The 25,450-nt window shown below is 41.1% G+C and overlaps 2 protein-coding genes across 5 annotated transcripts in view; both read right to left on the bottom strand.

Moving 5' to 3' along the window:
• Positions 1-13,813, bottom strand: part of NOSTRIN (nitric oxide synthase trafficking) — a 75,480-nt gene extending 61,667 nt beyond the window's left edge. The window contains exons 1-6 of one of the 2 annotated variants that reach the window (XM_072961112.1): positions 13,424-13,813; positions 13,042-13,219; positions 12,450-12,586; positions 11,852-12,016; positions 7,335-7,424; positions 4,513-4,711 (exon numbers count right to left, since the gene is read on the bottom strand). In XM_072961112.1, the coding sequence (XP_072817213.1) occupies positions 4,513-4,539 (27 nt within the window). In that variant the 5' untranslated portion in view covers positions 4,540-4,711; positions 7,335-7,424; positions 11,852-12,016; ... (1 more) ...; positions 13,042-13,219; positions 13,424-13,813. Of the gene's footprint in view, positions 1-4,512; positions 4,712-7,334; positions 7,425-8,091; positions 8,113-11,851; positions 12,017-12,449; positions 12,587-13,041; positions 13,220-13,423 lie in introns of those variants that run through there. The other variant, XM_031678391.2, reaches the window with a different exon arrangement.
• A 4,052-nt stretch (positions 13,814-17,865) lies between these two features.
• Positions 17,866-25,450, bottom strand: part of CERS6 (ceramide synthase 6) — a 296,892-nt gene continuing 289,307 nt past the window's right edge. For all 3 annotated transcript variants that reach the window (XM_072961105.1, XM_006201102.3, XM_072961104.1), the window contains one exon: positions 17,866-24,269. In XM_072961105.1, the coding sequence (XP_072817206.1) occupies positions 24,117-24,269 (153 nt within the window). In that variant the 3' untranslated portion in view covers positions 17,866-24,116. The remainder of the gene's footprint in view (positions 24,270-25,450) is intronic.

Genomic DNA, 25,450 nt, shown 5'->3' with positions numbered 1-25,450 from the left:
AATGTTAGGCGAGCAAATCAGTTAGAGACTCCATCAGAAATAAATATACTTGCACACAGCTAATCAGTATAATCACACTAAATGAACTCAGAGTGGTAGTTGCCTCTCAGTATCATGAGCAGTGCAGCTAGCTTCCTAATGTCATCAACCAGCACAGAAGGGGTTGCTTTACTCAAAGTAACGTGGAAGCTGAATTTTTGGTGTTTTCCCGTTGTTGAGCTTTGGTAGCCCTACCCTCTACCAAATATTCATTCCAGAAAAGAACCCATTATTGATCTTACATCTCCATATAAATTTATATTAACATGCTGCTCTTCCCTAGGGTCGTTAATTACTAGGAAAAAAGTTATAGATTTTCTTTTCCCTGATAAAAGGATTGCAGGCTGGTGGAGAAATAAATATGTCAGATCTTTCTGAGACTCTAAAAATTCCTTCATATAGACAACTGCTGTATACAGACATTTCCCATTCACATTAGGAAAATGTGCTTCTAAGCAAATTCTCTTGGATAAATATCATTACCGAAGAACTTAGTAACCTAGGCAATTACCACATGAAATGATTAGACAAATGTCTTGTAACAATAAAAAAAGCACTATATCAACATTGACTTGAATGATGAAGAAGGTTAAATTCAGTTATTCTAGAAAAATTCATTTTTATTCAAGGTGCAAGTCTGAAAAGGTTTTTTTCCTTCAATGATAGTCCTCATAGTGTTAAATAAACCATGATATTCCACTTAAATTTAATTACATAAGCTTTTGTTAGTTGCCTTTCACATGCCAGGAACTGTGCTACTGATTTCATGTGATGTGGTATTTCTAAGTACTGCTCTTCTAGACTAATGGATTACTGTATTTATTGTCATAGATTATGAGACACAGAACATTAAAGGTCAGTCTACTTCATCCTCTTCCTCCCCTTACTTTACAGATGAGGAAACAGAGGCCCATGAAATGTGGACCAGTCCATCACATAGCTCACTGATGCACACTGGGTGTGCTACGGGCCAAGGACATTCAAACCAGACCCAGCCTGCCTTCTTATCTCTGCAGCATCCCACAATCCCCCAGTAGCCAAAGACCACTACCCTAGCATCTTTTCTATTAGTAACAGTTAACATCCTATGACCCAGGCTGAGCCAACTGAGATGCTCAGCTTGGCATGTGAACCAGGCTGAAGGGGCAGCTCTACAATACTGTTTCAACAGCTGATGAAGTTAAGAGAAGAGGCTGACTGTGTGGACCCAGGAAAGCCTGCTTTGACAAGTCCCTACCTGGACCCATAGGAGTGAGCAAAAGCAAAACCTTGGTTATAGCTTATTATTTGCTTTTGATTTCTATGGTGGTGTTTCTTAGGAAGGTGCTACTTTTTTTTTTAATGATTAGATTATTTCATTTGGAGATAATTCCATCCTGTCTGTTTCCTTACACATGGATTTAGAAGCTAAGCTCACAGGCATTAAGGCATCAAGGCCCAGAGCCAATTCTTTTCTTTTTCAAAAACAGAACTTTAAAAAATCTTCTTCAGATAACTTCTGACGCTTCTAAGATTAGTTAAAAGCCCTGCACAGCATTTAAGCAATCTGTGCCACCCTGGTGACTGACAATTTGAGCATGGACACTAAACAGGCTCTTTGAAGTTGAATAGCCCCACTATCAGCCCATCTTGCCCACTGGAGCATGACCTAAAAGGTGTTTAAATTTTCTGCAGTCTGGTGAAATCTATTTTACTCAGAATAGTATTTTTCAAATGCATAAAACAAAATAGGATCATAAGGGAAACTAATTATATTGATATATATATTTTAAAAACATAATTTAAAATCACAATATTTTACGTGCTCTTTAATTAACATACTAAATAACAAGTCTCAAGAATTACCCAAATTTCTAAGTCCCAATGAGTGTGAGTAAACAGTATTTCTAGGTATCTGTAAACAACTGTAACGTTATATAAAAATATATGTGATTTTTATTGGTTACAAGGTCACAGACACTGCAGTAGTATTAGAGTTGGCTGCTTATATTCAAAATTGAAGGAAATTCTAAACTTCAGTTAGGAACTAACACAAATAAAGAGATCACGTTTTCCCCATCGAAGGTCACGCAGCCCATTGGTTTCTATATGTGGATCTACTGGAGTTGACCATGTTAAGAACTGGAGCTGAGCTAAGGCTTTGTGAATTAATTGTGTTTCTAGGGACTCATGAAATGGAATATTTTGCAAATGGTTAAAGCTTTGGCTTCTTTTTGGTTTCCCCGTGAAACTATCTCAGCGTTTCCCAAAGCATCTTTGCAGTCCATTCCCTTGTTTCTATTCTGTTCCCAAACTGCAGCCTCATCTTCCCACAGCATTGTTTCCCAAGCACAAACTGGGACGGCACCAGGAAATCAACTTGAACTCTTGATGAAGATGAAACAATTGCAAGCGAGCAAGGATTCCGTGACTTTAAAGGATTCCGAAACCCTGGCTGAAGGGATATCGGCCCTCTCTGGTCTCCCAGATGACCTTGGGTGGCACTGGGCCCATAGAAATGACCTTCAAGTTCGTGGACAAGGGCAGGAGTCCTCGGGGCAATGGTTCAGCATAGGCAACAGGACTCGTCAGCCTGTCAGGGAGGGAGCATTAAGCTGACAGAGATGGGGCGGTGGATTGCCTCGGGGGCTGCTCAAAAGGAAACTTTTCTCCTCATTCTGGGTCTGAAGGCAGCTTTGGGAAAGGATACTAGGCTTCCAGTTTTTTTTTTTTTTCTTTTTGAACTTAATCTGGCTTCAATTTACTATCTCATTCTTCCCTTGGTGTTGACTTTTTTCTTTGGTGACTGTGGGTGCCAAGTTTTTGCCTCCACTTCTCCCATCCTTAGGCCAAAACGTCACCCAAGTATCAATGGGGAGAAAGGAGAAGAGTTAACACATCGGTAAGAGATCAAATACAAGGAGCCAAACAAGCGAACAAAAAACAAACAAACAAAAAAAACAAACCACCACCACCACCAACAACAAATACATTGATGATGAAAGACTTTTTGAAAAGTTATCTGTGCCTACCAATGGGGAGAAATGGGGGCGGAGGAAAGCAAAGAGGGAGGTTTCACTCCTAAAATCTGGATGCAATTGTATTGTTAGTGTTTGTCTTTACATTAGACACATATTAGCTTTGTGTTTAAAAAAGTAAAAGTAAGCAGAGCTTGTCACTGCCTTGTCTTTATTTATTTATTTTTTAAAAATGTTTTGTTGTTGTTGTTTTGGGGGGGAGTAATTAGGTTTATTTATTTATTTTGATGGAGATACTGGGGATTGAACCCAGGACCCTGTGCATGCTAGGTGAATACTCTACCTCTCAGCTATACCCTCCCCCTCCTTGTCTTTGTTAATATTACCGGTCACTATGACTACATCTCATTTAGCTGGTCTGATTGCCAAACTCATTTTGTGGGACAACAGTCATAGTTTTTGTTTGTTTTTTTAAAAGGGGGCTCCTTTATTGTCATTGTTCCAAATGTACAAAAAAAAAGTAGAAAATAACCCCCAACCCAGTTCCCCCCAACCTGCACAACAATCTGCCCGACACAAATAATTTTTCCCAAAACAGCAAACAAACTCTTGGCCAGTGTCATCTTCGCTAAGCCTGCACTTTCCACAGCCCTTGAATAAACACAGATGAAACAAATGATTCTCTGTTGATCTTTTTCTTTATGGCTTCACGACAGCCCCTGCTTATCTGCTTCTCCACAATTTGTTTCGCTTTGTTTTTAATAAAATACTTGAAGGATGAATGCAACCCCTTGCCTCTGATGTAACTGGTTTTAGCTTTTGGCACGATTAATTGGGATAACACATTGACTATCCTTGACTACTTTATTTCCCCCCCCACTTCTTTATTTTAATTGCTCCTCATTTCCTAAATTACATCTCTGTTGTTGCAGCTAATGACCTCTTAATGTCTTTGGACTTTTGATCAACCTTCTATTTTTGGTACTGCTCCCAGGGCTTAAACAAACATGCTGGTAAATGTGTCCGAGAACTACAGCAGGTCGGACAGAGTGGGGAGTCTGTCCTTCCTCCCTCGGACTCGCAGTTCTTGACTCTAAATGATACAGAAAATACGAGAAAACTTTCCACCCTGACTTCATTCTTCCCATTTTGCCTGCAGATATTCTGCACGTTTGTGTGTCCACTCTATGCACAAGGTTGGCACCACTGTTATACGTTCTAAGAATATTTCCCAAACAGCTACCATCTGCATGCAAATATAATGCTACATCCACTCAAAGTTTTTCCAAGAATATGAGAATAAAAGACGACAATGACCTGCCCTGTCATTTGCTAGATAAAGAGTTCTGTTTTAAATTGAACCAAAGAAAAACCAGACTCTTGTTATCAGTGCTAATATCTAAACATGTTTGGCTTCTGAGCATTTCAAATTTCTTAAGTTAAAATCCATTAACACAAAAATCTACAACTCAGCTGCCCTCACACACAGGCACACAAAACACACCGAGCTACTCACCGAGCAGTCTGTCAGCGGGTCCCTCATGTTGAAATGTTGTTTGCTTCCGTCCTTTCACCTACGCTCCGGCACTCAGGATGCTGCACCCAAGGCTGGGTGTGTCCTGGACTTCCGGGATTCAAAGACCTAGAGTACGTCAGTCCTTGTCAAACACCCAGAGAAGGAAGTCCCAGCCCTGGACTTTAATCCTGTGTGTTTCCTGAAAAAGCAAAGAATGACTCTGGGTCAGGAGAACTACAGCGAGATGGCAAGAAGGACTTTTGTAAATATTTAGGGGTCAGAATACTGAGTCCTCACGTGCGTGGCCTTGAAAGAGGTTGTAAAGTGTTCCTGGCAATTCAGTCTGTCAGGGCTGACGGCAGAGGGATGCATGTCCTCTTGGCTTGCTGTATTAATCATGCTTTTTATTTTCTGTGTTTTATGATGCTTTAATACACTGGGGTCTTTGGGATTGGGGAGGAGGGATTACCTTTTCCAGGCTAGCTAACTCCTAGAGATAGCAAACAACTAGCTTGTAAGCATGATGTTGATATGCAATCCAACCAATCCTAAGCCCAGATCCCCAACCACCTCCTTTATACCAAGTCAGCATTCCCCCTGTCCCAAATCACCCCAGTCCAATGTGCCAAACAATTAGGCCCACCCCTCTATAACCGTGACTGTAGCGGAAAATGTCCAGAAAAGGCCACCAGGAAGCAGGCATACATTAACCACCTCCAGGAACTCAGCCCATTAACTACCCCAACTGGACCAAGAGGCTAAGCTATCAGGTTAAGAAGGACTTTTCTACATTCAGCCTCATTTTTTAAAATCACTCAAAAGGCTAAACAGAACTAGAGATCAGCCATCAACAGCTTATTTTTTTTATTGCTTTTTCTGCACCTGTGGCCTGACTGTCCTTCCAGCTAGTGGCCTGTTGCTTTGTGACAGCCATTTGCTGGGCTATGGGCAGCTTTGCTCGACTGGCAGACAGTTAAGTGCAGGCCCCCCGCCCGGAAGGAGGTCCATCCACAGCCCAGTGGAACACTACAGAAGTCTGACCCGGGCTGTTCTAGGACATGCTGAGGAGCCAAGAGAGTGGCTGGAAGTGCTCAAGGAAGTGCTCTCGAGGTGCCGGCTTGGAACCAACACACCATCCCTTCAGCCCCATTCAGCTGACCAAAGCCAGTCCCAGATCAGCCCCAGTGCAAGGGAGTGGGAGAGATTCCACTCCTGAACTGGAGGAGCTGAATGTCTTACTGCAAAGGGAACAGACACAGAAAAGGGCAATGAACTGGGATGAATTTTACATTCAATCCACTACAACGGACAGTCAGTGTTTGTTCATGAGTGACTAAAGAGATAAAGCAGATAGCACATTGGAAGGGGCGGCTGAAACATGTCAACCTTTCCCTTTCCTCAGTTCAGCCTCAGGGGACATGTTTGGAACTTCAGCAGAGACTGGGGTTAGGGAGAGACATAACTGGAGTTAAATTCACGACAGACTCTAGACATAGATTTGGAGATAGGGTCATTCCCCTCTCTGACCCCACAACCCATCCTACACATATTCTGCCAAAGAACACAGCCAAGCACACCTCCCCCAGGTGGAGGGTGGGGGTGAGGAGGAAGTGGCCCAGCAGGCTCTCCGCGGTGGCTGCAGCACCTGAGGTTGTGGCTGGGGAGGCACCTTGGCGAACAGACCAGAGCAGGCCAACTGGAGTAAGTTGGTCCTTGAGCGTATGAGAATCCCAACCCTTGACTCCCAGAGATGGTTCCAGGAGACTGGGAGGAGAAAGCTGAGTTCCTGGGTGAGCAAGAGGGGGAAGGGTCTTGTAGTTTGGGAACTGATATCAACATCACTTCGTTTGTATCTGCGGATTGATGAGAACGACATGTAGAGAAGCATCTCTAGGGAAGGTCTACTATACTTATTTGCTAAAAGAGTTGGTGTCCAAGGCATCCTTTGGAACTCTCTGTCTTCAGGGTTGTCTCTGGCCATATGTTTCTGGCCTGCACTCTTTCTCTGGCTTCTTTCCAGTTCAAGCCTCCAGCTTGACCTACTCTTCCACCACTTGGATCCCTGTCTTGCTGCTTCCTTTCCCAGTCTCTGCTCAGCATGGCCTCTCTGCAGAAGGAAAACCTGCCGTGGAGTCTCTTGGATCTGACCTGGAAGCCGCTCTGCTGCACCCCAACCACCCTGTTCTGGGCTGCCCCTGGGGTGGGGGAGTCAACAACAGGAGGACACGTTTGCTAAGTGCTTATAAGTAAGTGCTGGGTGTCCGCGAGCTGGTAAGGAGGAGCCCAAATGTAACAGATATGAAGGGAAATTCAAAACTTGCCTTGGAAGTTTCTTTCTTTTTTCCTTTTTTTAAATTGAAGTCTAGCGGACGTACTATGTTGTGTTAGTTTCTGGTGTACAGCAAAGTGAGTCAGTCATACACGTGTACATACTTTTTTTCATTACAGGTTATTACAAGCTATTAAATATAGTTCCGTGCTATACAGTAGAAACTTGTTTATCTATTACGTATATAGTAGTTTGTATCTGCTAATCCCAAACTCCCAATTTATCCCTCCCCACCTTGAGAGTTTCTTTAGTAGCCAAAGCATGCAAAGAATTGGAAATGGCATGGACGTCCATCAATAGGGAGCTGGTTAAACAAACACCTTGTGGTAGTATGGGCTCACACTTAGAGGACTTACCACGTGTCAGGGGCTATTCTAAGTGCTTTACTACTATTCACTTTTTAAATCATCATAGCAATCTTCTGAGATGCAACTGTTTTGATCCTCATAATACACATAGGGAAACTGAGGCCCAGGATGGTTAAGTGACTTACCTAAGGTCATGCAGTCAAGGGTGGTGGAGATGGGATTCATCTGACTCCAGTGCTTCCATGTTTCATTACTACACTGCACTGCCACTCCACCTGGACAATGGGATACAAAACCTCCAAACAATGAGAATAGAGTATAACATATTTAGTTATATGTACTCAGAAACAGGTTGTAAAAGAATGAGTATGACTCTAATTTGGCACATACATAAGAAAAACAGATCCAGACCCATATACCCAGGCGGACAATAACGTATCTCTGAAGGTTGGGGCTATGGAGGACCCTTCCTTTCTAAGGTCGCATATTTCTGTATTTCAATATTTGAAACAAACATATATTGCTTTAGGAACAAAACAGGACAAGTAATACTTTTTTCAAAGGATAACAACTATGCTAACTTTAATTTTTTAAAAAGGAAGTGCTGATCAGTGCAATGGTGACAGCAGACGTTGTTAGTCCGCGTCTTCAGGACTTGGCATAATGCTGGCTCCTTCCACCTAGAACTCCTTCTACCTTTATGTCGACCTAGCGGTTGACCTAGCTCACAGAGTCCAGCCTGTGTCATTTTCCTTAGACACAGTACACTCTCGTCTGTTACTACTGCTATCCATTGCATGACCTTCGTTTGATTCATTTATCCCATTGTGTTGTGTTGAGATTATTAGTTGAATGGTCTGCCTCCCACACTACCCAGTGAGCTCTTTATACAAAGTATGTGGAGCAAAGTAAATATCCAATAAATAATTGTTTTCATTTAACTGAATTCAGTTCTGAGAAAGTGGCCCCATTAGCTAGTTCCTCTCCATCCGCAAGACTGAGAATATTGCTTATGGGTTGGCCTATATCCTCAGCTCTCAGGAAGCGGAGTTCAAAACACTGAGAGCGAAGATAAGTATGACCTCTGGGCAGGAACTCTAAAATGGGAAATAGCCCAAATGCCCTTGGGAGTCTCCGACACTCTGATTAAACATGGCCTTGACAAGCAGGAAATTGAGACAGAATCAGAAGAATCCCAAAGGGCCACTTAGAGAACTTTCTTGGTTAAAAATACATAAACATATGAGATAGGAGGAGTCTTGGGACCAGGGATAAAATCAAAGGGTGGCCTAATGCTAAGAATAAATTTGAGAAAGCTAGAGTCTAAAATGAGCCAAGTTCTGCAAAGTTTGCCCAGAACATCTGAGACAATTTTGGCCATACCCACAGCAAGAAGAATGTAAAGGGATGGCATCTGGGCTTGGGGCAGCTGGTGCCTGTTCCTGATGACAGAGTGAGCAGGAGCGCTTGGCCAGGTTGCTGGGTTCCAGGGGTTAGAGGGTCAGGCAGAGGCTGGCCACCGGCTTACCATATCTTCACCATGTCTTCACTTATCTCCTTGAGGCCATCCGGCTTCTGAGTCCTGAACGAAGCCTGCTCATTGGCCTGTATGAGCTGATGGAGAACCAGGACCACCTCCACCATTCCAAGCACGTGAGAACCACGGAGTGTTTACAAGACATAGCATCACTTCCACCAATCACCCTCAGAGGAAAGTACAGAAGCGATCTCATTCTGACTAAACTACTTTTTATTTTTAGTCTCTGGTTGCTACAGTGATTAGTTTCCTTAACTTCCATATCTCACCAAAGCTAGAAGAAACATTTCTAAAGCCTTGCCTTAATGCATACATTTCAAAAAAATGTACCTATGTCCAACACCTTAGGATGGGGGAAAAAATCTATCTAACTCAGAAACACCAATGAGTGTTCTAAACTGGCAGGTGTGGAGGACAGGGGGAGGTGGGTGGGTGGTGGGGAACACACAGATATTGTTATGGTGAACAGTCAGCCTAATTTGTAGAATCTAAGGTAACTTTTATGCTCAGTTTGTACTAATTCCCTTGTGGTTTTTAAAACTGCACAAAATAAGCTTTTCACCACTTTCCACTTCATAAAAATCACCTAATTTTAAAATCAAAGTCCAAATGGTCACAATTAACTTACTTTAAAAATACAAACCAGCCCTGTATTCAGTGTGCCAGGGCTGAATTTTCATTGTGTGTGTCCAAGTTTCATATACATTAATTTAAAATTTCCAGGTGTTAATGGGGAATAAAGAAGAAATCAAACAGATTAATTTGCATAAAACAAATCAGTGTAAATTTACTTTTCCCCAATAAGCCCTAGGAAATGAAAACTAATGGACAAATAATTAACTGAGTCATCTGACAACCGTGATCTATGGCTCAACTTCCCCACAAAAAAGCATGGGAAGGGTATTTTACAAATGCAGATTTAGTCCAAATTACATTACATCGTCATTTAATCACCTAGGTTAATATTCATGTGCTATTACTTACAGTTTCCTAAGGTCACCTAGGACCAGTCTGAGGGATTTCAATTAAAATACACTCTGCAATGTCTAGCAGAGGGTTGTGTTTGTCTCCAGGGCAGAATATGAGGTTGGCATTTTTGCTTATGTAAATAAAGTGCCACCCAGGATTTATGTGTCCTTTCCACCTTGGTCACATGCCTATGTTATAAATCATCAGTCTATAGTTATTTCCTGTAAACCTTTGCCAGGTTATGGAGGTAGAATCTTAGAAAACAGAAGCACTCCAAATGGTTATTTATCTTGGTTCCTTCGGCAGCAGGAACTGAGGTGCTGGGGGATGGGCGTGGAGAGGAGAAGGAGCTTTACACTATTCCCTTCTCCCCATTTAGAATTTTATATGCTGTGCTTGTAGTACCTATTCAAACACAAAAACTATTTTTTTTTTTTAAAGCCATTGCACATCCCCGGGACTGAGTACACCCAGCACAGAAAGCTGTCTACTCAGAACTTGGGTTTCGTCAACCCGCCCTCTGCATACTTGTTAAAAATCTTCCCCTGTTGTCTTCTTAACTCATATTATTTAACCCCCTATTTAGCTTCTCTCATAACCCGATTGGAAAGGTTCTGGAAATCACTGTTTCCTTCATTTTGCCTCCCGGTAGCGTCTTACACAATTGACAGTCCACTGATGCCTTGGTTCTTTCACATGTTCATTCAGGGAGGTCTCATGCAGCAGCCTCTTTGATCTAGGCATTGTGAGGGACACCAAGATGAATAAGCTCCAATCCCTTCTTTCAGGGAGCTCAGTGTGATGAAGAGAGGTTATAACACATTCCGACAGACTATATGAAAGAGGTCTTTATACAAAGTGAGGGGAATTCCAAGAGGTACCCTGCTCAGCTTGGTTGAGGAAGTGGACAATACCAGAAAATGCTGGAAAGAGATGGTCACCCTGGCTGATGCGTGGAGGGCACATACTAATTCTCTGGGCATAAGAGAGTGTGTGTGGGTGTATTCAGAAATGTACCTTGAGCACACAGTTTGCTTGGGACCTTGACCAGTTGATCTTGATGAGGCTGAAGAGATATTTAGAGATGAGATGTGGGAAGCCTTGGGTGCCATATTGTAACTTTAACTCAGAGGTAACTGGAGCCACACAGGGGTCTTTTTCCATGTAGGATTTTAAGCACATTCGTGATATTCAAATGTGCATTTTAGACTGATCACTTCGACAGAGGTATGGAGACTCTGAAGACAGAAGACATAAAAATCTGGAAGAGTGGGAGCTTGCTGTCAGGACCCAGGAGAAAAACAGTGAGTCCTTAGCTAACATGGAGTGGAAGGGGTAGAGTTTTAAAATGGAACCAGGAAGACTTAGTGATGAATTGGAGTGGGAGTAAATAATGAAGTACGAGTAGGCAGATCTAAAACGAAGCCTAGGCTCCTGATATCCTCCCTAAGAGTCCCTTCTCTATGACCTTCACAGGAGGCACTATAGGGCAGGAAGTAACAGGAGTCTGAAAAACGTGGATTCAAAAGTTGGCTATACTAATTTGGGGGGACATTTCTTAACTCCTTTAAGCTTCAGGTTCCTGATATGTAAAATGGAAGTAATAATACCACATTCCTCATAGCAGAGTGTGCATAATAAATGTTCAATAAACATTAGCTGTTTATTATTAGTTGCCATTATCATTTTAATTTACTTTTGCATAATAAAGTAAGGCATTATTAAAGATGATTGTGTATTACATACAACATATTGAAAAATGTAACTACAGTAATTCAAAAACTTGCAGAAACAAACCTGACTCTTCTATTCAACAATCAACTTAGAATTCTCAGGAAGCTTTTGCTAATGCTTTTTCTTATTTTACTAAATCTCCCTTTAATGGGCTGAGAAAGTTTGCATTATTTTATTGCTCTTGGAACTCAAAGATGGCACTCTCATTTTTAAAAAGAGACCTTCTTGTTGCGTCTAAACAGAAAATTTCACTTGAGACATTACCAGGATTTTGAAAACAAACATATTGGTTTAAAAAATTATCTCAAAGTTAAGGCAAATTGCAAGTTCAGTACACAGAACACTTTCTTTTTCATACTTAATATTTTAGTGCGTATTTCCTACAAGGAAAACAAGTACATTCTTCAACCAAACAACCACACAACTATCAAAAGCAGGAAATTAACATTGATTCATTGTTACCTTATCATCTGCTCCTCGGTTCCACCAATTGTTCTCATTACAGTCTCCGTAGCAACAGGATCCAGTTCAGATTCATGCATTGCATCCAGTTGTCACTTCTCTTTCGTTTCCTTCATTCTGGAACAGTTCTTCAGTCTTTGCTTGACTGTCATGCTACTGACACACCTGAAGATCATCAGTTAATTAGTCTGTAGAATGCCCCTCAATGTTCTCTTACCTAATATTTGCTCGTGATTAGATTCAGGTTCTGCATCTTTGGCAGGAATATCACAAAAGTGATGCTGCTTTCTTACTGCATCCAAACAAGTGCCTCACGATTCCATTTGTACCATTATTGATGGTGTTTACTTAATTAAGACAGTGTCTGCCAGGCTTCTTTGCTGTAAAATTACTACATTCGCCTTTGAGGTTAATAAATATGTTGCCAGTGTACCTTTAGTCTATGCAAACATCTCATTTCTCAGCAAACTTTCAGTTTATTCATTTACCAGTTTATATGAACTCAGTTTCCCATTTTACTCAATGCCTGAAAGTCAGTTGCTATTATTAATTTTGATGCACAAGATGTCTTAAATTTGGCCAGTGAGACCCTGTTCACCTTGGCTGTGGTTTGTACATTTTCCCATCATTCTTTGATCACGTCCCTGCTTTCCAGCTCTACACGATGTTCCACTCCAGCCTGTGCTTTCCAGCCTCAGCCCTGGGTTCAGCCACTTCTTCAGGGAGTTCTGGTTCCTATTAGAGAAGAATGGATTTGGGTTGGATTTAGAAACCAAGACCTGGGGTACGAGTTGTGCCCACTGAGGAGTCTCTGAGTCCAGGCCCTGTGGTGGACACCTATGGAATGTAGAATATAAGTACACTCACATACACACAGTTATACACTTACTCTTCTAGTTATATATTTGTATTTGTTTTGATATCCATCTATATATTGAAACCCATGAGTTTACATGGGTACTTACAATTTTAATCCAATACTACTAAGTTCATTCAGTTTTCTCCCTCTCTGTATTTGTAATTCCCTTTTCTAACAATGAGAAACTGATTCCTATCATCCTTAATATAGTATATATTTGCTCAATCCCCCTGCATGTAACCAACCTCCGACTTCCCATGACAGGATGCTCTCTGCAAGGATGCCCTCAGCCCCCACCCCCTCAGATTCAGTGCCTCCTGCTGGGCCCTACCTCGTAGGACACCCTCTTCACTCTTCCCTGATTCTCCATGCGGTGGTACTCTCCCACTGCAGACACCTCCATAAGCCCACCTGGCCTCCAGCACCTCACTTTGGGCCATCACAACTCCCCCACCTGGTATAGATATCACGCTGCTCTGTCCCATCCTAGGCTTTAGGACTGAGCAGGCCTGGAAGAGAAAAGAAGGAAAGGAAGAGAAAAAGGCAGAAGGGAAGGCTATCACGATCATTAACATCATTGTATTTGTTTCTATCTTTGTCATCAGTCCCCTGCTGGCTTATCTTCTCCCTTAGATTCCTCTAATGTGGGCATTTCCCAAGGTTCAGCTTCAGTAGGCAACAGAGGAAACGCCTCATAGCTCAGACTAAGTTACCTGCATTGCTGCTTTCGGGCTCTGAGACCTTGGCAAGGTTCTTATCCTCTTTGTGCATCTGTCCCTTTATCTGGAAAAATGGAAATAATAATGGTACCTAGTTATAGTCCCCTCTTTCCAATTCTGGGCAAGCATTTCCAGATTAATGGGATCTCACCAGCTCAAATTCACATAGGAAAAATCAGCTCATCTTTCCATTACAAAACATACTTATCTTCCTAAAGCTCTTATTTCTGTAAATACACACATTCCTTCTACCAGCATCTACTGAGTACTTATTATGTAGCAAGCGTGATGGCTAAGGATCCAGATGTGAAAAGCAAGGTGTTTGCCCCCAAGATGAGCACAATGGGGGAAGGCAGTATCAGCCCTCTGATGGAGTTAAATGGTTGTGCCTTTTCCTCTCCAGGAGAAATACCACATTCCAAGAGACTAAAGCTTTCTTAGGAGGTCCATACAAGAGCTCACTAGATGGAGGAGAGGAGAAAGGCCTTCCAGGCAGAGTGAGCAGCATGGCTCTAACCCAGCATAGCACATTCTGAGAACAGGGACTCGAGGATCAGGCTGAAAGAGGCCACAGGGAGGGATGAGGATGGAGTGAGAGATGACAGGGTTCAGGACACGAACAGCCAGGGGGCAAAGCGAAAGGTCTTACTTACTGGTTCTCAGATGCCCTTCTTCTTCCCACTTGATCCATCCAAATCTTCTCTGTTCTTGTTGGCTTTCTCCTTGAAAACTTTCCTCATATGACCTTGAAGCAACTTCTCTCTCCTCTGAACTTTTTTGGCAATCACTATCCTACAGTATATTTTATATGATGACAATAATAATGTCTTATGTATCTAAGGTAGTTACAGTTTTCAGAAACATTTTACCTTTATCATAAAGTTTGATCTGCATGATAGAACAGGTATCACTTCTTGTATAGCTACCTTGACTCATTAAAATAACCACTGCTTATGCCCTACCTCTGGAGGCAGATTGAAAACCCCTTCAATTCAGCAGTTTTGTCTTCTAACTCTCACAATGCCTAAGAGAATTTCTCAGAGAGAATTGGTGGGCAATACTTGTGCTGACTTACTATTGATGGGCATTTTATTGCATTCATTAGCACTGCAGTTCTCTGTGTTTCTAGGTAGCATGGCACAAACTGTCTCCTATGTCCTCAGACATGATTTGTAAGTGGTGTAACCGAGAAACGGCAGCACTGGAGGGACAGCATGTCAGGGCTCTGTTCTCGGAACCACCTAGTGTCCTCAACTGAGAGAGAGAGAAAAAAAAAACACCACTAATTACTTTGGAAAATTTTAGTAACCCTTTTGAACTCATCTTTGGTGAAATGGCTCCAAATGGCCTGGCATCCTACACTTTGCTTGTTTGCTGGATTACTGGGTAGTACTAGCAGCCTGGGTCAACAGAACTAATAGGAACCAAGAGTTCAATCCTGATTAATCTAGTAACTGCTATGACTCCAAAAGAGGAGGGATGGTCACTGATCTTTTACTTCCTACAACTTCCTCTCTCTGTAGCACTCCATCCCTTTTGTCCCTTAGGGGTAACTTCCCCGTGAGATTTTCAGCTCATTCTTAAAAACCAGGAGTCTAAAGAACTAAATAGTTCCACTACCAAGCTCCTGGCTGTCCTAATCTGCAATGTATTAAGTTACTGACCTGCTTGAATTGGTTCCTTTTAAACCAGTGTTCTGGGTGACAGCTGCCCTTGCAAGCTCCCAGGGTTAGGCTGGGGAAAGAGGTGTGCGCTTTGTTGGCTGGAACAATGCTGTGAACTTGTAAAACTGAGTTCAATCATTGGTGTAGTAGATTTGTTGAGAATCTTTCCTAAGAAGGGCCGCTGACACAGCTGAGAGCACTGAACAGTACAATGTTGAGAAGGAGGAAAATGGGAATGAAAACTATAGGGGTAAAAATTTGAGATATATCAGAAAAATTAAAGGAGGTTAAAAAAAAAAAGGGCTTAATGGACAATTCAAGTACATTGGAAATCTGAGCATTCCAAGTCTTCAGAAACAAACTGGAAGAACCACAGTGTACCAGGATGATACATGTCTAAGTTTTGAAATCACTCAGGTCTAGGGTCAAATCTCACTTCTACTGCTGGAGAGCTGAGTGGCAGAGATAAGTTACTTAACTTCTTTGAGCCATAATAGGTTATGGGTGATAGTGGTGTGCTGGTATATATTTAAGAACTGGCTCATCCAAATCAATCAAACAACTGACTGATAAACAAACAAATAAATAAAACCCTCCTAGTACTTCAGGAGGTGGCTGTATTCAGAGATGGGGCCTTTAAAGGGGATAATGAAGGTACCTTTCCCACTTATGCCTTCTATGTACATATCCCTAAAAGCCCCAGAAACAGGCTGCATGTATGAATCAGTGTTTATTGCAGAAGATGTAGGATGTTAAATTTTTGCCAAATTAGGATATCTTTGAAACTTTGTTTTGTCCCTTTTGTTGGAAAAGGGAGATTAATATAATAAAAATTTCATCCATGGTTAAAGAAAAGAGGTGATGAAGGTAAAATGAGGCCCTTCGTGTGGGCCCTAATTCAACAGGACTGCTGTCCTTAAGAGATTAGGACACAGACAGATAGACAGAGAAACAACCATGTGAAGACACAGAGTGGGTGCAGCCATTATGGAACAGTATGGAAATTCCTCAAAAAATTAAAAATAAACTTACCATATGATCCAGCAATCCCACTTCTGGGCATATATCCAGAGGGAACTCTAATTCAAAAAGATACATGCACTCTAATGTTCATAGCAGCACTATATACAATAGCCAAGACATGGAAACAACCATAAATGTCCATTGATGGATGACTGGATAAAGAAGTTGTGGTGGTATATTTATACAATGGAATACTACTCAGCCATAAAAAAGAATAAAATAATGCCATTTGCAGCAACATGGATAGACCTAGACATTGTCATTCTAAGTGAAGTAAGCCAGAAAGAGAAAGAAAAATACCACATGATTTCATTCATATGTGGAATCTAAAAAAAAAAGAAGAAGAAGACACTAATAAACTCATCTACAAAACAGAAACAGACTTGCAGACATAGTAAACCATCTATGGTTACCAAAGGGATGAATTTGGAGTTTGAGATTTCAAGAGTAAGCCAGTATACATAAAAATAGGTTTAAAAAACAAATTTCTTCTGTATAGCACAGGGAACCATATTCAATATCTTGCAATAACCTTTAACGAAAAAGAACATGAAAACAAATATATGTATGTATATGCACGACTGAGACATTGTACAGCAGGAAAAAAAAACTACACAGTGGAAAGGCAAGACAAGGAAAAAGTCAACCCCACAGACCCCTTGGGCTCAGACTTCTAGCCCCTAGAATGGGGTTGGGGGCAGGCAAATTTCTAAGTCACCTAGTCTGTGGTATTTTGTTAAGGCAGCGCAGCCCTTGTAAACTAATACTCCTCATTTCTTTGTCTTCTTTTTCCCTTCTCTTACTAGACTGTAAGTCCCATGAAAGCAGGAATTATATCTATCTTATTCATCCTTCTTTTCTTAGTGCTTACAACAATTCTTGGCACCTAATGGGCTTTCTATAAATATTTTTAAATGATGGAATGATGCAGCCAGGAACCTGAGTCTCTGTTGTTCAGATGTGGATGTGGTCCAGCAATAAGAAGGGGGCTGAAGAGAAGCTGAGTTGCACGGCAGCTATTTCAGAGAGATGCTTGTAGAGTTAGACTCTGTCATGTTAACAGAGCCAGAAGAGCTCCTGGCTTCCCCAAATGGTGCATTTGCTTATAACCTATCCTTTTGTGCCTCAGAGAAATTTTGGTAGTTTATTATCACAACTCATGCTCGGAATCAGAATGTTGCTGGGGCTGGTTATAATATTTGTAAGATTTTTAATAGGGTGTCTGCTTTATATTTTATAATACTGGTGGGGGGGTGTGGTTGAATGTCAGCGCTATCTTTATGGCTCTTGAGATATTAGATGACATAAGCTTAGAGCAGAAGAAGACCAGATGGGAAAGACAGAGTTATACAGGAAAGACAAAGAGAGAGAGAAGGTCTAACAAAGTGGGGCACAGACCCCGAGAAGCTGTGTCAGTCAAGCTCCTATGAGCGCACACACTGAGGCACAGTTTGCGCGTGTTGTGCTTTGTGCTGTTTATCCTAAGTGCCTTTTTCATAGTTTGGAAAAATCACTACAGCCTGATATATTTGAATGGATATCTTTATAAATTCTACTTTTCCAGAATGAAGTAGTACATAAAATTTAACCTGAAGTTTTTATATCTTAATATTCAAAGAAATACCATAACATATCTATGTTATATATGTAACATGAATATGCTATGACTTCACTAAGTTAACCTTTGTGAAGTGGAGCACAGGGTTAGGATGGTGAACCAACAACAGAGCTCAACAACAGACCACAAGAGAACTTGAAATAGAGAGGTTTATTATTCACAGGTCCTGGGGGAAGTACATGGCGAACCTGGAGGGGCCATACAGGGAGGTCAAGGCAGGGTGCAGACAGAGAGAGACAGGACCTGGGGCACATGCTTTTATTAGGGTTCATGGGTGGAGTGCTTTGGGGTTCCTGGGCTATGGCCAGATTGGTCAATTCATGCCAAAAGAGCAACGTTTGGCTAAGCCCCCCGGAGGTCTTATCTAAGGCATGCATAAGGCATACAGGCAGTGGGAGGCAGGGGAGACAGCTGATCACAAGGGCTCACTGGGGAGATCACAGCAGGGACATACATTTGCTTAAGACCCTGGGCTGCGATGCAGGACATGCACCTGTTTGAGGGGCTAGTGTCAATTTCTGGTCCCCGCAGGCTGCCTGGCAAACAAAATGGAGGCTGAGACGGCAACGGCATCGAGCAGCTTAGCTAAATTCTCGACAAAACAACATAAATCTGACATTATAGTTAGCATAGAAATATTACATTCCTTTCTCGTAATCATAGTGACTACTGGGACTTGAAGAGGTTTGCAAGAAACTCACAGGATGATGCGAGCCCGGAAATAAATCTTGTCTAGGAAGATGTAGTGTATTGCCAACACAAGCTAGGTAGTGCTTACAGAAAAGGGCATTTACACTGTACTCTTAATACTTATCTTTATTATGAAAGTGTTTCCAAAGTAAAATGATCCTCATAATAATGATTGCTTCCATAGATCAAGAATGAATAATTATCTTCTCATATAAAAATCAGCAAAACACAGTAACAATACATAAAATAATTCTAACTGCCTAACAGTACACCATTCCATTTATGACAGAGATGCTCAAGCACTGAATTGTCTTAAGAAAACAAGTAAGGTTTTGTCACCTATCCTATTTCTCACTGCAAGTTGAAAAGAAATCAAATCCCTAAACTAACCACCTCCCCCTTGCATGATACCAAATGGCTACAGAGGTAACTGATCATGTGGGTAAAGAGCTGAGGAAAATCATGAGCTTAGAGGTTTTATGAAACTTTAGGAAATCAAACTTGGAGGGTGTTTTCCATCTTTAAATGAATGAAGCTCTAAGTTAAAGCTACAGAATCACCACATCATTGCTCCTATTACAGAGCTAATTTCACTTTGGCAACTCATCTTGAAAAAATCCGTCATTTTTTAAGGGTAGTTTTACAATGACAGTTTAAAAAAATTACTGTAGATCTAAGAGGAAAAAGAAGTCTCTATAAAATCTAATTTTTCACTTAACATAGAAATCATTCCAACAGCTGTCATTCCCTGGTTTCCAGGCCACACAACAAATACCAAAATAGGAAGCCAAGCTTTCACGGTCTTGTGTTAAGGAAAACAGGCTCACATGGGCACCATAGTTTTTAAGAAAAATGGAATCAGGCGGAGAAGGAAGTACGGCACACAACTGATCCAAAGGCTATCGGGAAATCAACAGCAGACAAGTGACAATATTCTGGCTTCCTTTTACTTAAAGTTCCAGGAGCCTTAAAGGAATGTGGGTGAAAGACAAACAAGACAGATCTTAGGCTAACAGTCCCTCCCATTCTTTCCTGGGCAATCCTGAGAATGTCTAGCCCTGTGGAGATACTGTGTGATGTGCCATCTGGCTGCAGAAACTTTCATCTCTATGATCTGACAGAGTATTAGCTTGTGTCTATTTGAAAATGTATTCCTTTCCAAGGCTTCAGGCTGAACTCACGTTAGAAAGGCTAAGGTTCTCCTTTGGGTGTCTGCAGATCTCATTAAAAGTTACTTACGATGTTTTATGTTCTCTAATACAGTTTCCTCCATAAAAACCAGCACCAGGTATGCTTCCTCTGAGCGTATGTTAGAGGAGTTCCAACCGCATAAAATGGACCCATGTCCAGGCCTCCTCAGCATCTACTGAGCGCCCCCTAGGGGAGGAGAGGGAACCATGCACACACATGCAAACCACAGGGCCTTTTTGTAGCCCATCACTAATGAAGAACTGAAGTGTGGCCACAGTGAACCAGTGCTAACTACTATCTGCTAATTTGAGAATGACACAATTTCATTTTACCAAGAGAAACTTATAATGACTCTGGGGACAATACCTTCATTAAAAAGAAAGTCTTGCTGCATTTTGCATGAACAGTTTGTGATTATCAAGAGTATTCCTTCCATGGACAGACAGCACGCTGGTCAGCAAGTGCAGAATCAAGAACTAACTGCATTTTCTCTTTCTATACAAGTTACTGAGAAACTGAAAGTGCCTTGTTATCACTTTCTCATCAGGCTGACTTTGATCTGATTTGATTTTTTCTTACTCGAACGCTAGAAACATTTCAGGGCTACTAACACTTATCTACAAAGCAGGCATCAGCCAAAGACAAAGAAAAAAAAAAAGTAAGCTATTTAGAATCTTAAGACCTCAAACAGCACATGAAATGTAAACATGGAACCTGTTATTTCCAAAGGATATCTTGAAGCCTCTTTGGACATAACCATCACAGATACTGATGACAAGAATTTTTTTAAACACCTTTGGAATTATTCTATATACTTTTTCTACTTCAAATGAAGAAAAAATACTCAAATATTCAGGCAACTTTGGCATTAACATTTCCAAGAAGCAGACAAAAGTAACTACCAATGCAAAATCATGACCAGATTGGGAACAATCATGGGTGTCCATAAAGTTCTCTCTGAAGAGCTCTTTTGCAAAGACTCAAGTAAGCTGGAACGAAATCTCATTTTTAACTTCAGCCCAAATAACAATGAGGTTGAAATATACAGAGTGGAAGATTCAGACCCTTTCTACCTAAGGTGCAAGCATTCAGTTTGCTCAAATTCAAACTCTATCAAATACTCAGAAGGGGAAGTTTGGCAAGAGAACTGGACATTTTGAGGTTCACCCACCATTCTGGCTACAGGTGACCTGATTCTATGTCATTAAAGCGTTATTTCTCCCACGCAACTGCTTGCTTTCTTGGGGAAGGCTGCTACCTTTCTTCCTAGTTCATCTTTGTCAGGTGCTTGTTGCATGATCTGATGGTACCTCAGGATACCATCTGTCTAGCAGCCTAGCAGTAGCTGGATGTTAATCAAACCCTGGGCTGAAGCTGCAATCATATGCATTGTTTTCAACATTTAGTTTAATAACCCCAAATCCTGATGGTTGCTCCCCTAATCTCAACATTCATATTGCTAAATTTGGAAGTGTGAACTAGCTGCTGGCCTTAGGCTCTTTATGGTCTTAGCTCTAAGGCGAAGAGGCAGAAAGGAGTCCCCCACTCTCCGCCATATGGTAGCACGAACAGGAAGTGGAGAGGAAGGTGGGAAGTTTCTACTGCACGTGGCGGATGGTTTTTATGAAAAGGATATGGATAAGGATGAGTCAGCAAGATTTTGGTTTCATCATGTTTTTTGAGAAACATACATGTACATACATAGACCACACATTTTATATCACTTAATGACCCAAGGCCAAATTCTACTCGATTTTCTACCTTTTCCCCCCTAAGCCATCTAGAAGAGCTATAGCACTGGAGAATAAAATATTACTTTTTCTAGACTCCTTTCTATATACCCCTTTGTACCTTGGGAAGGTTTGAATGTGACTGGGAGGAAGGAGGTATCAACACAGACTAAGTTCATTAAAGAGAAACAACACTCTCACTAACCTACAATTGAATTTACAAAATTAGCTTCCAAAGCTTTGGCCTGGCACAGGTAGAAGATAGGGTATCTCACATGTTTTCTCTCTCAGCCTTATCAGACCACCATGGGAGAGTAGCAGACAGAGATATATTATTCTTCATCTTAAAGGACCTACAAATACCATTACTGATTAGTCAAAAAGAACCCTTTGCCCTAAAATGTCGAATGAAATCAAAATCTATAGATACATAGATTAGGTTACTGCCATTGGTCAGAGAGGTTCTGAGAATTCTCAGTCCTCCTAAGTGACTTTTGGGAAAAACAAAAGATTGTTCAGATGCCTTTGCTAAGTATAGACTTAATTTTCTTCATTTCATGCAACTCTTCTAAACCTTTCATTTACAAGCACGTCTTCTGAAATTATTCTTGTATGCTAAAGAATGTGAGCTGATCTGCATCTGAACACCTTGTGATCCTCGGGTTTATTTCACCCATCAGAGGTCGTGCTCTAGACACTAGAGCAAGGCACGAGTCATCTTCTGTTCCATATTTTAGTTGATTAAGAAAGGAAACTTTCACCTCCTCAAAAATTTTCAGCTATAACGTGCTTGCTGTTCCTTTTTATATGCATCTGCATTTTAGCAGATGTTCAGATGACTAACAAGGACTTCTGATGTTTAATGACTGGTCCCACAAACTCAGCCATCCACAATTACACTCCTAGATACAGCCCTATTCTGTGAAGTAAAATGACAAGGCTTTACAAGAAGAATTAGTTGCACTGTTTTCTTAACGAGCAAGCAGACATATTTTCAAGTCTCTGTAGTTACTACGATGGACCACACCAGAAACATACTATTTTGTAAATAGGTGGGGAGAGATTTAATATTACAGGATGAGGATTCTGTTTGGGAGTATTCTTCAAACGATTAACACTCACATTGCGGATTGTGGGCACAAAGCTTTACTTCAACTTTTTTAAAGAGTCGAATTGAATATGAATGGCTTTGAGCAGGACGTGCCCTCCCCAGTACTTTGCTTCACTAGTCCTGACTCGTACATTTCTATCACTGCATTGTGGTTTTGGACTCGTGGTTTAGATGATGGGCTTTCTGATTTATGAAATAAGTACTTAGAATACCTTTTACTCCCTCTTACTGAAAGTTGGAAGAAAAGAGATAAAATCTTCGGCTTATGCGTATGGTCTTCTTATCTACATGTAAGTAATTCTGCCCTGTAGGAGACCATGGAAACTTATTTTCCCAGTAATCTTTCTCAATTCTCAATCACTGCTGAGTAGAATGTTTATTGTTTTTCTGGAAATAGCTCCATTTTAATAAAAGCTCCTGGAAACTGAGCAAGTCTTCAAAGAAGCAAACAAAAGGACTTAGAGTGTAACACTGCTCAGTTTCTAGCAACGAAATTCTCTTATGTTATGGGTTATGTTTAAGGAGATAAGACAAAGGGTGAAATAGTCTTTCTCCCATTGGCTTTATTTTGCTCAGAAAAATAAAAACATCAAGGTCAAATACCAGATAGGGCATTTTCTTGGAAGCTGGTTGCAATAAAGTGCTTTGCCCTAGAGGTGCCTCTGGCCAACTCTTGGAAGTCTCCTTTTTCTGTCCCCAAATATACTTAGTTTCTTTTTTTATGACAAGACAAAAGATGGCACTAATTACAGAGTCAGTGGTAAAACCTGGTTGAAATCAGCTGCTCTTTTTGTTATTCTCAGATCATGGGACGCATTCTCAGTTGTAAGAGTGATTTTGTTGTTTGTAACCATGACCCTAGGCAAAAGTCTTCCTTCAGAGCTAGAGCACTGACTCCATAATAGAGAATTAAAAAAAAAAAATCTCTGTAACCTACAAAGTTAATCTCCAACTAACTACCATTCTCAATGAAGAAATCCTAGCTGTGTGCACAGGAAATGAAGTCTATTCCAAAGCAATTAAATACAAAAAAAAAAATTAAGTCCTCCAATAACCATACTCTAATTTGAACAGCTAATTGACCAGAAGAGTGACAATTAAGACACCTCACTTATCCTGTTGAAACTTTATACTGGGAGGAAGGTCACTGAGACTATACAGGAAATTCAAAATGGGAATTGTAACACAAAGAAAGCAAGCCTATCTGGAGCTGTACCAGAATCTTGCACTGGGTTTTGCTTGCTCTAAGTGACAAGTTAAGCTGATGCTCCTAGCCGACTGGGTTACAGCAACAGAAAGGGGTAGAAGCAAGTGTTGCGTCTCCCTCACTGTCATGAACCCAGAGAGTAAAAGAAGTGAGGAAATTCTCTTTTGTCCACAAATTTACAAACAAATACAAAAAATAAATAATATTCTAAGACAGTACAAACGCAAATACTGTTCCCTTGTGTCAATTACATACAGCATGCCTACGTATAGAGAATGGTAATTCTTCTTCATTCACAGACAGGACATATGGCAATGCGCTATTCAAATGCTTTGATAATCCTAATTTTTGTTTCTGGGGCTGAGCTATTATGAAAGGAACTGCATTTGCAACTTATTAAATACTTCCAGGAACAAACAGTTCACTTTGTTTGGGATGTGGAGTTTTGAGTAATTAATCATCCATGGAGCAAGGGCCACTGAGGAGATACCCGTTGGTACCACTGGTCCCATTGGTGGTGGTCGCAGTGTGGGGGCTCTTCCCTGGAGGTTCCGAGTCCTCCTCATCTGAGCTAGACTCAATATCACTGCGATCGTCCTTGGACACCTGTAGAATACAAGAAGATGAGTGCAGCCAGCTCTGAAGGAATCCTTAAGGTATAGTATGCTCAGAAGTACAAGCACAAAGGAAAAAAGATCCAAATATTTAAAAAAATCAAAGAGGATAAGGACATTGCCGTGGTAATAAGTTCCTCTTCACTGGAGACACACATTTGGGTGACAAAGTCAGTTATCAAGGGATGGAGGTGAATTTAGGCATCCCAAGGGACCAGACTTGTTGACCTCCTTAGGGTACCTTTGGCTATTGGTAACGTACTAGACCATGACTCCCCCTCTTACTGGCAAAGTGCAGACTGTGCTACTGGAATGGCACTATAGGAATTTGGTACAAATGGGTCATTTATTCTCTGATGATCACATTCCCTTTGAGAATCACTTAAAGTCAGCTCTCAATTAACTACACTAATGGAGCTATCCACTAGCTCTGATCATTGAAACATCATTCTTACCTGGCTTTGTAATGCATCATTTTATGATTTAATCTGTTTTCCTTTTCCATCTGCTAGAATCAAGTAGAAATTTTGTTTTTCATACTACATAACAACTAATGGCAGCAGGAGGCATTTGGGGCACTTGCTGGGTGAAGTCTAGTTTAAAACATTTCCCAAGGAAAATCTACTGACTAGATCAGCATGAATGGGCTCCCATTGTTTCTGGGCTCTTCAGTCCTCCCTTCAGTATGACTAAGTCATGAGGATGGCAAGCAAAAGCACCAGGATATAAGTCTACATATTACCATCAAGGATGAAAACAAAATTATACGGTCCAGCAAAGAAGTAATTTAGGAAGAATTAATGAAATTCTCTACTGCTTTAAAAATTAAAATAGTTTGAACCTCCTGCTCCGTGTCTAAATCGTGGTTAAGTATTTTCACCCAACAGGCCTTAAGACCTTCCAGTAACTGAACACCAGACTTATCTTCTACGTGGGGTGGCAATAGGGAACTGGTGGTTTGCTTGGCTTTGTAGACAGTTTCCCAAGCTAATCACCTGTGTTCTCTAAGAGGTGGGTTGGGAAGTTGGCTGAGTCTCCTGGGAGGTTTATCAGGATGAATTGGGGCTTTTCCATATCTCATCCTCTGTGTCATCACTACTCCCCAACTGGAGAACCCTGGAATCCACTGCGCCCTGCAACTTGAGAGACTGCAGGAAAGCATCACCTCTGTCA

Source organism: Vicugna pacos, chromosome 5 (assembly GCF_048564905.1).
Source record: "Vicugna pacos chromosome 5, VicPac4, whole genome shotgun sequence".
Taxonomy (NCBI): Eukaryota; Metazoa; Chordata; class Mammalia; order Artiodactyla; family Camelidae; genus Vicugna; species Vicugna pacos.
Note: the sequence above shows the minus strand (reverse complement) of the source record. Positions and strands in the feature narration are given on the sequence as shown.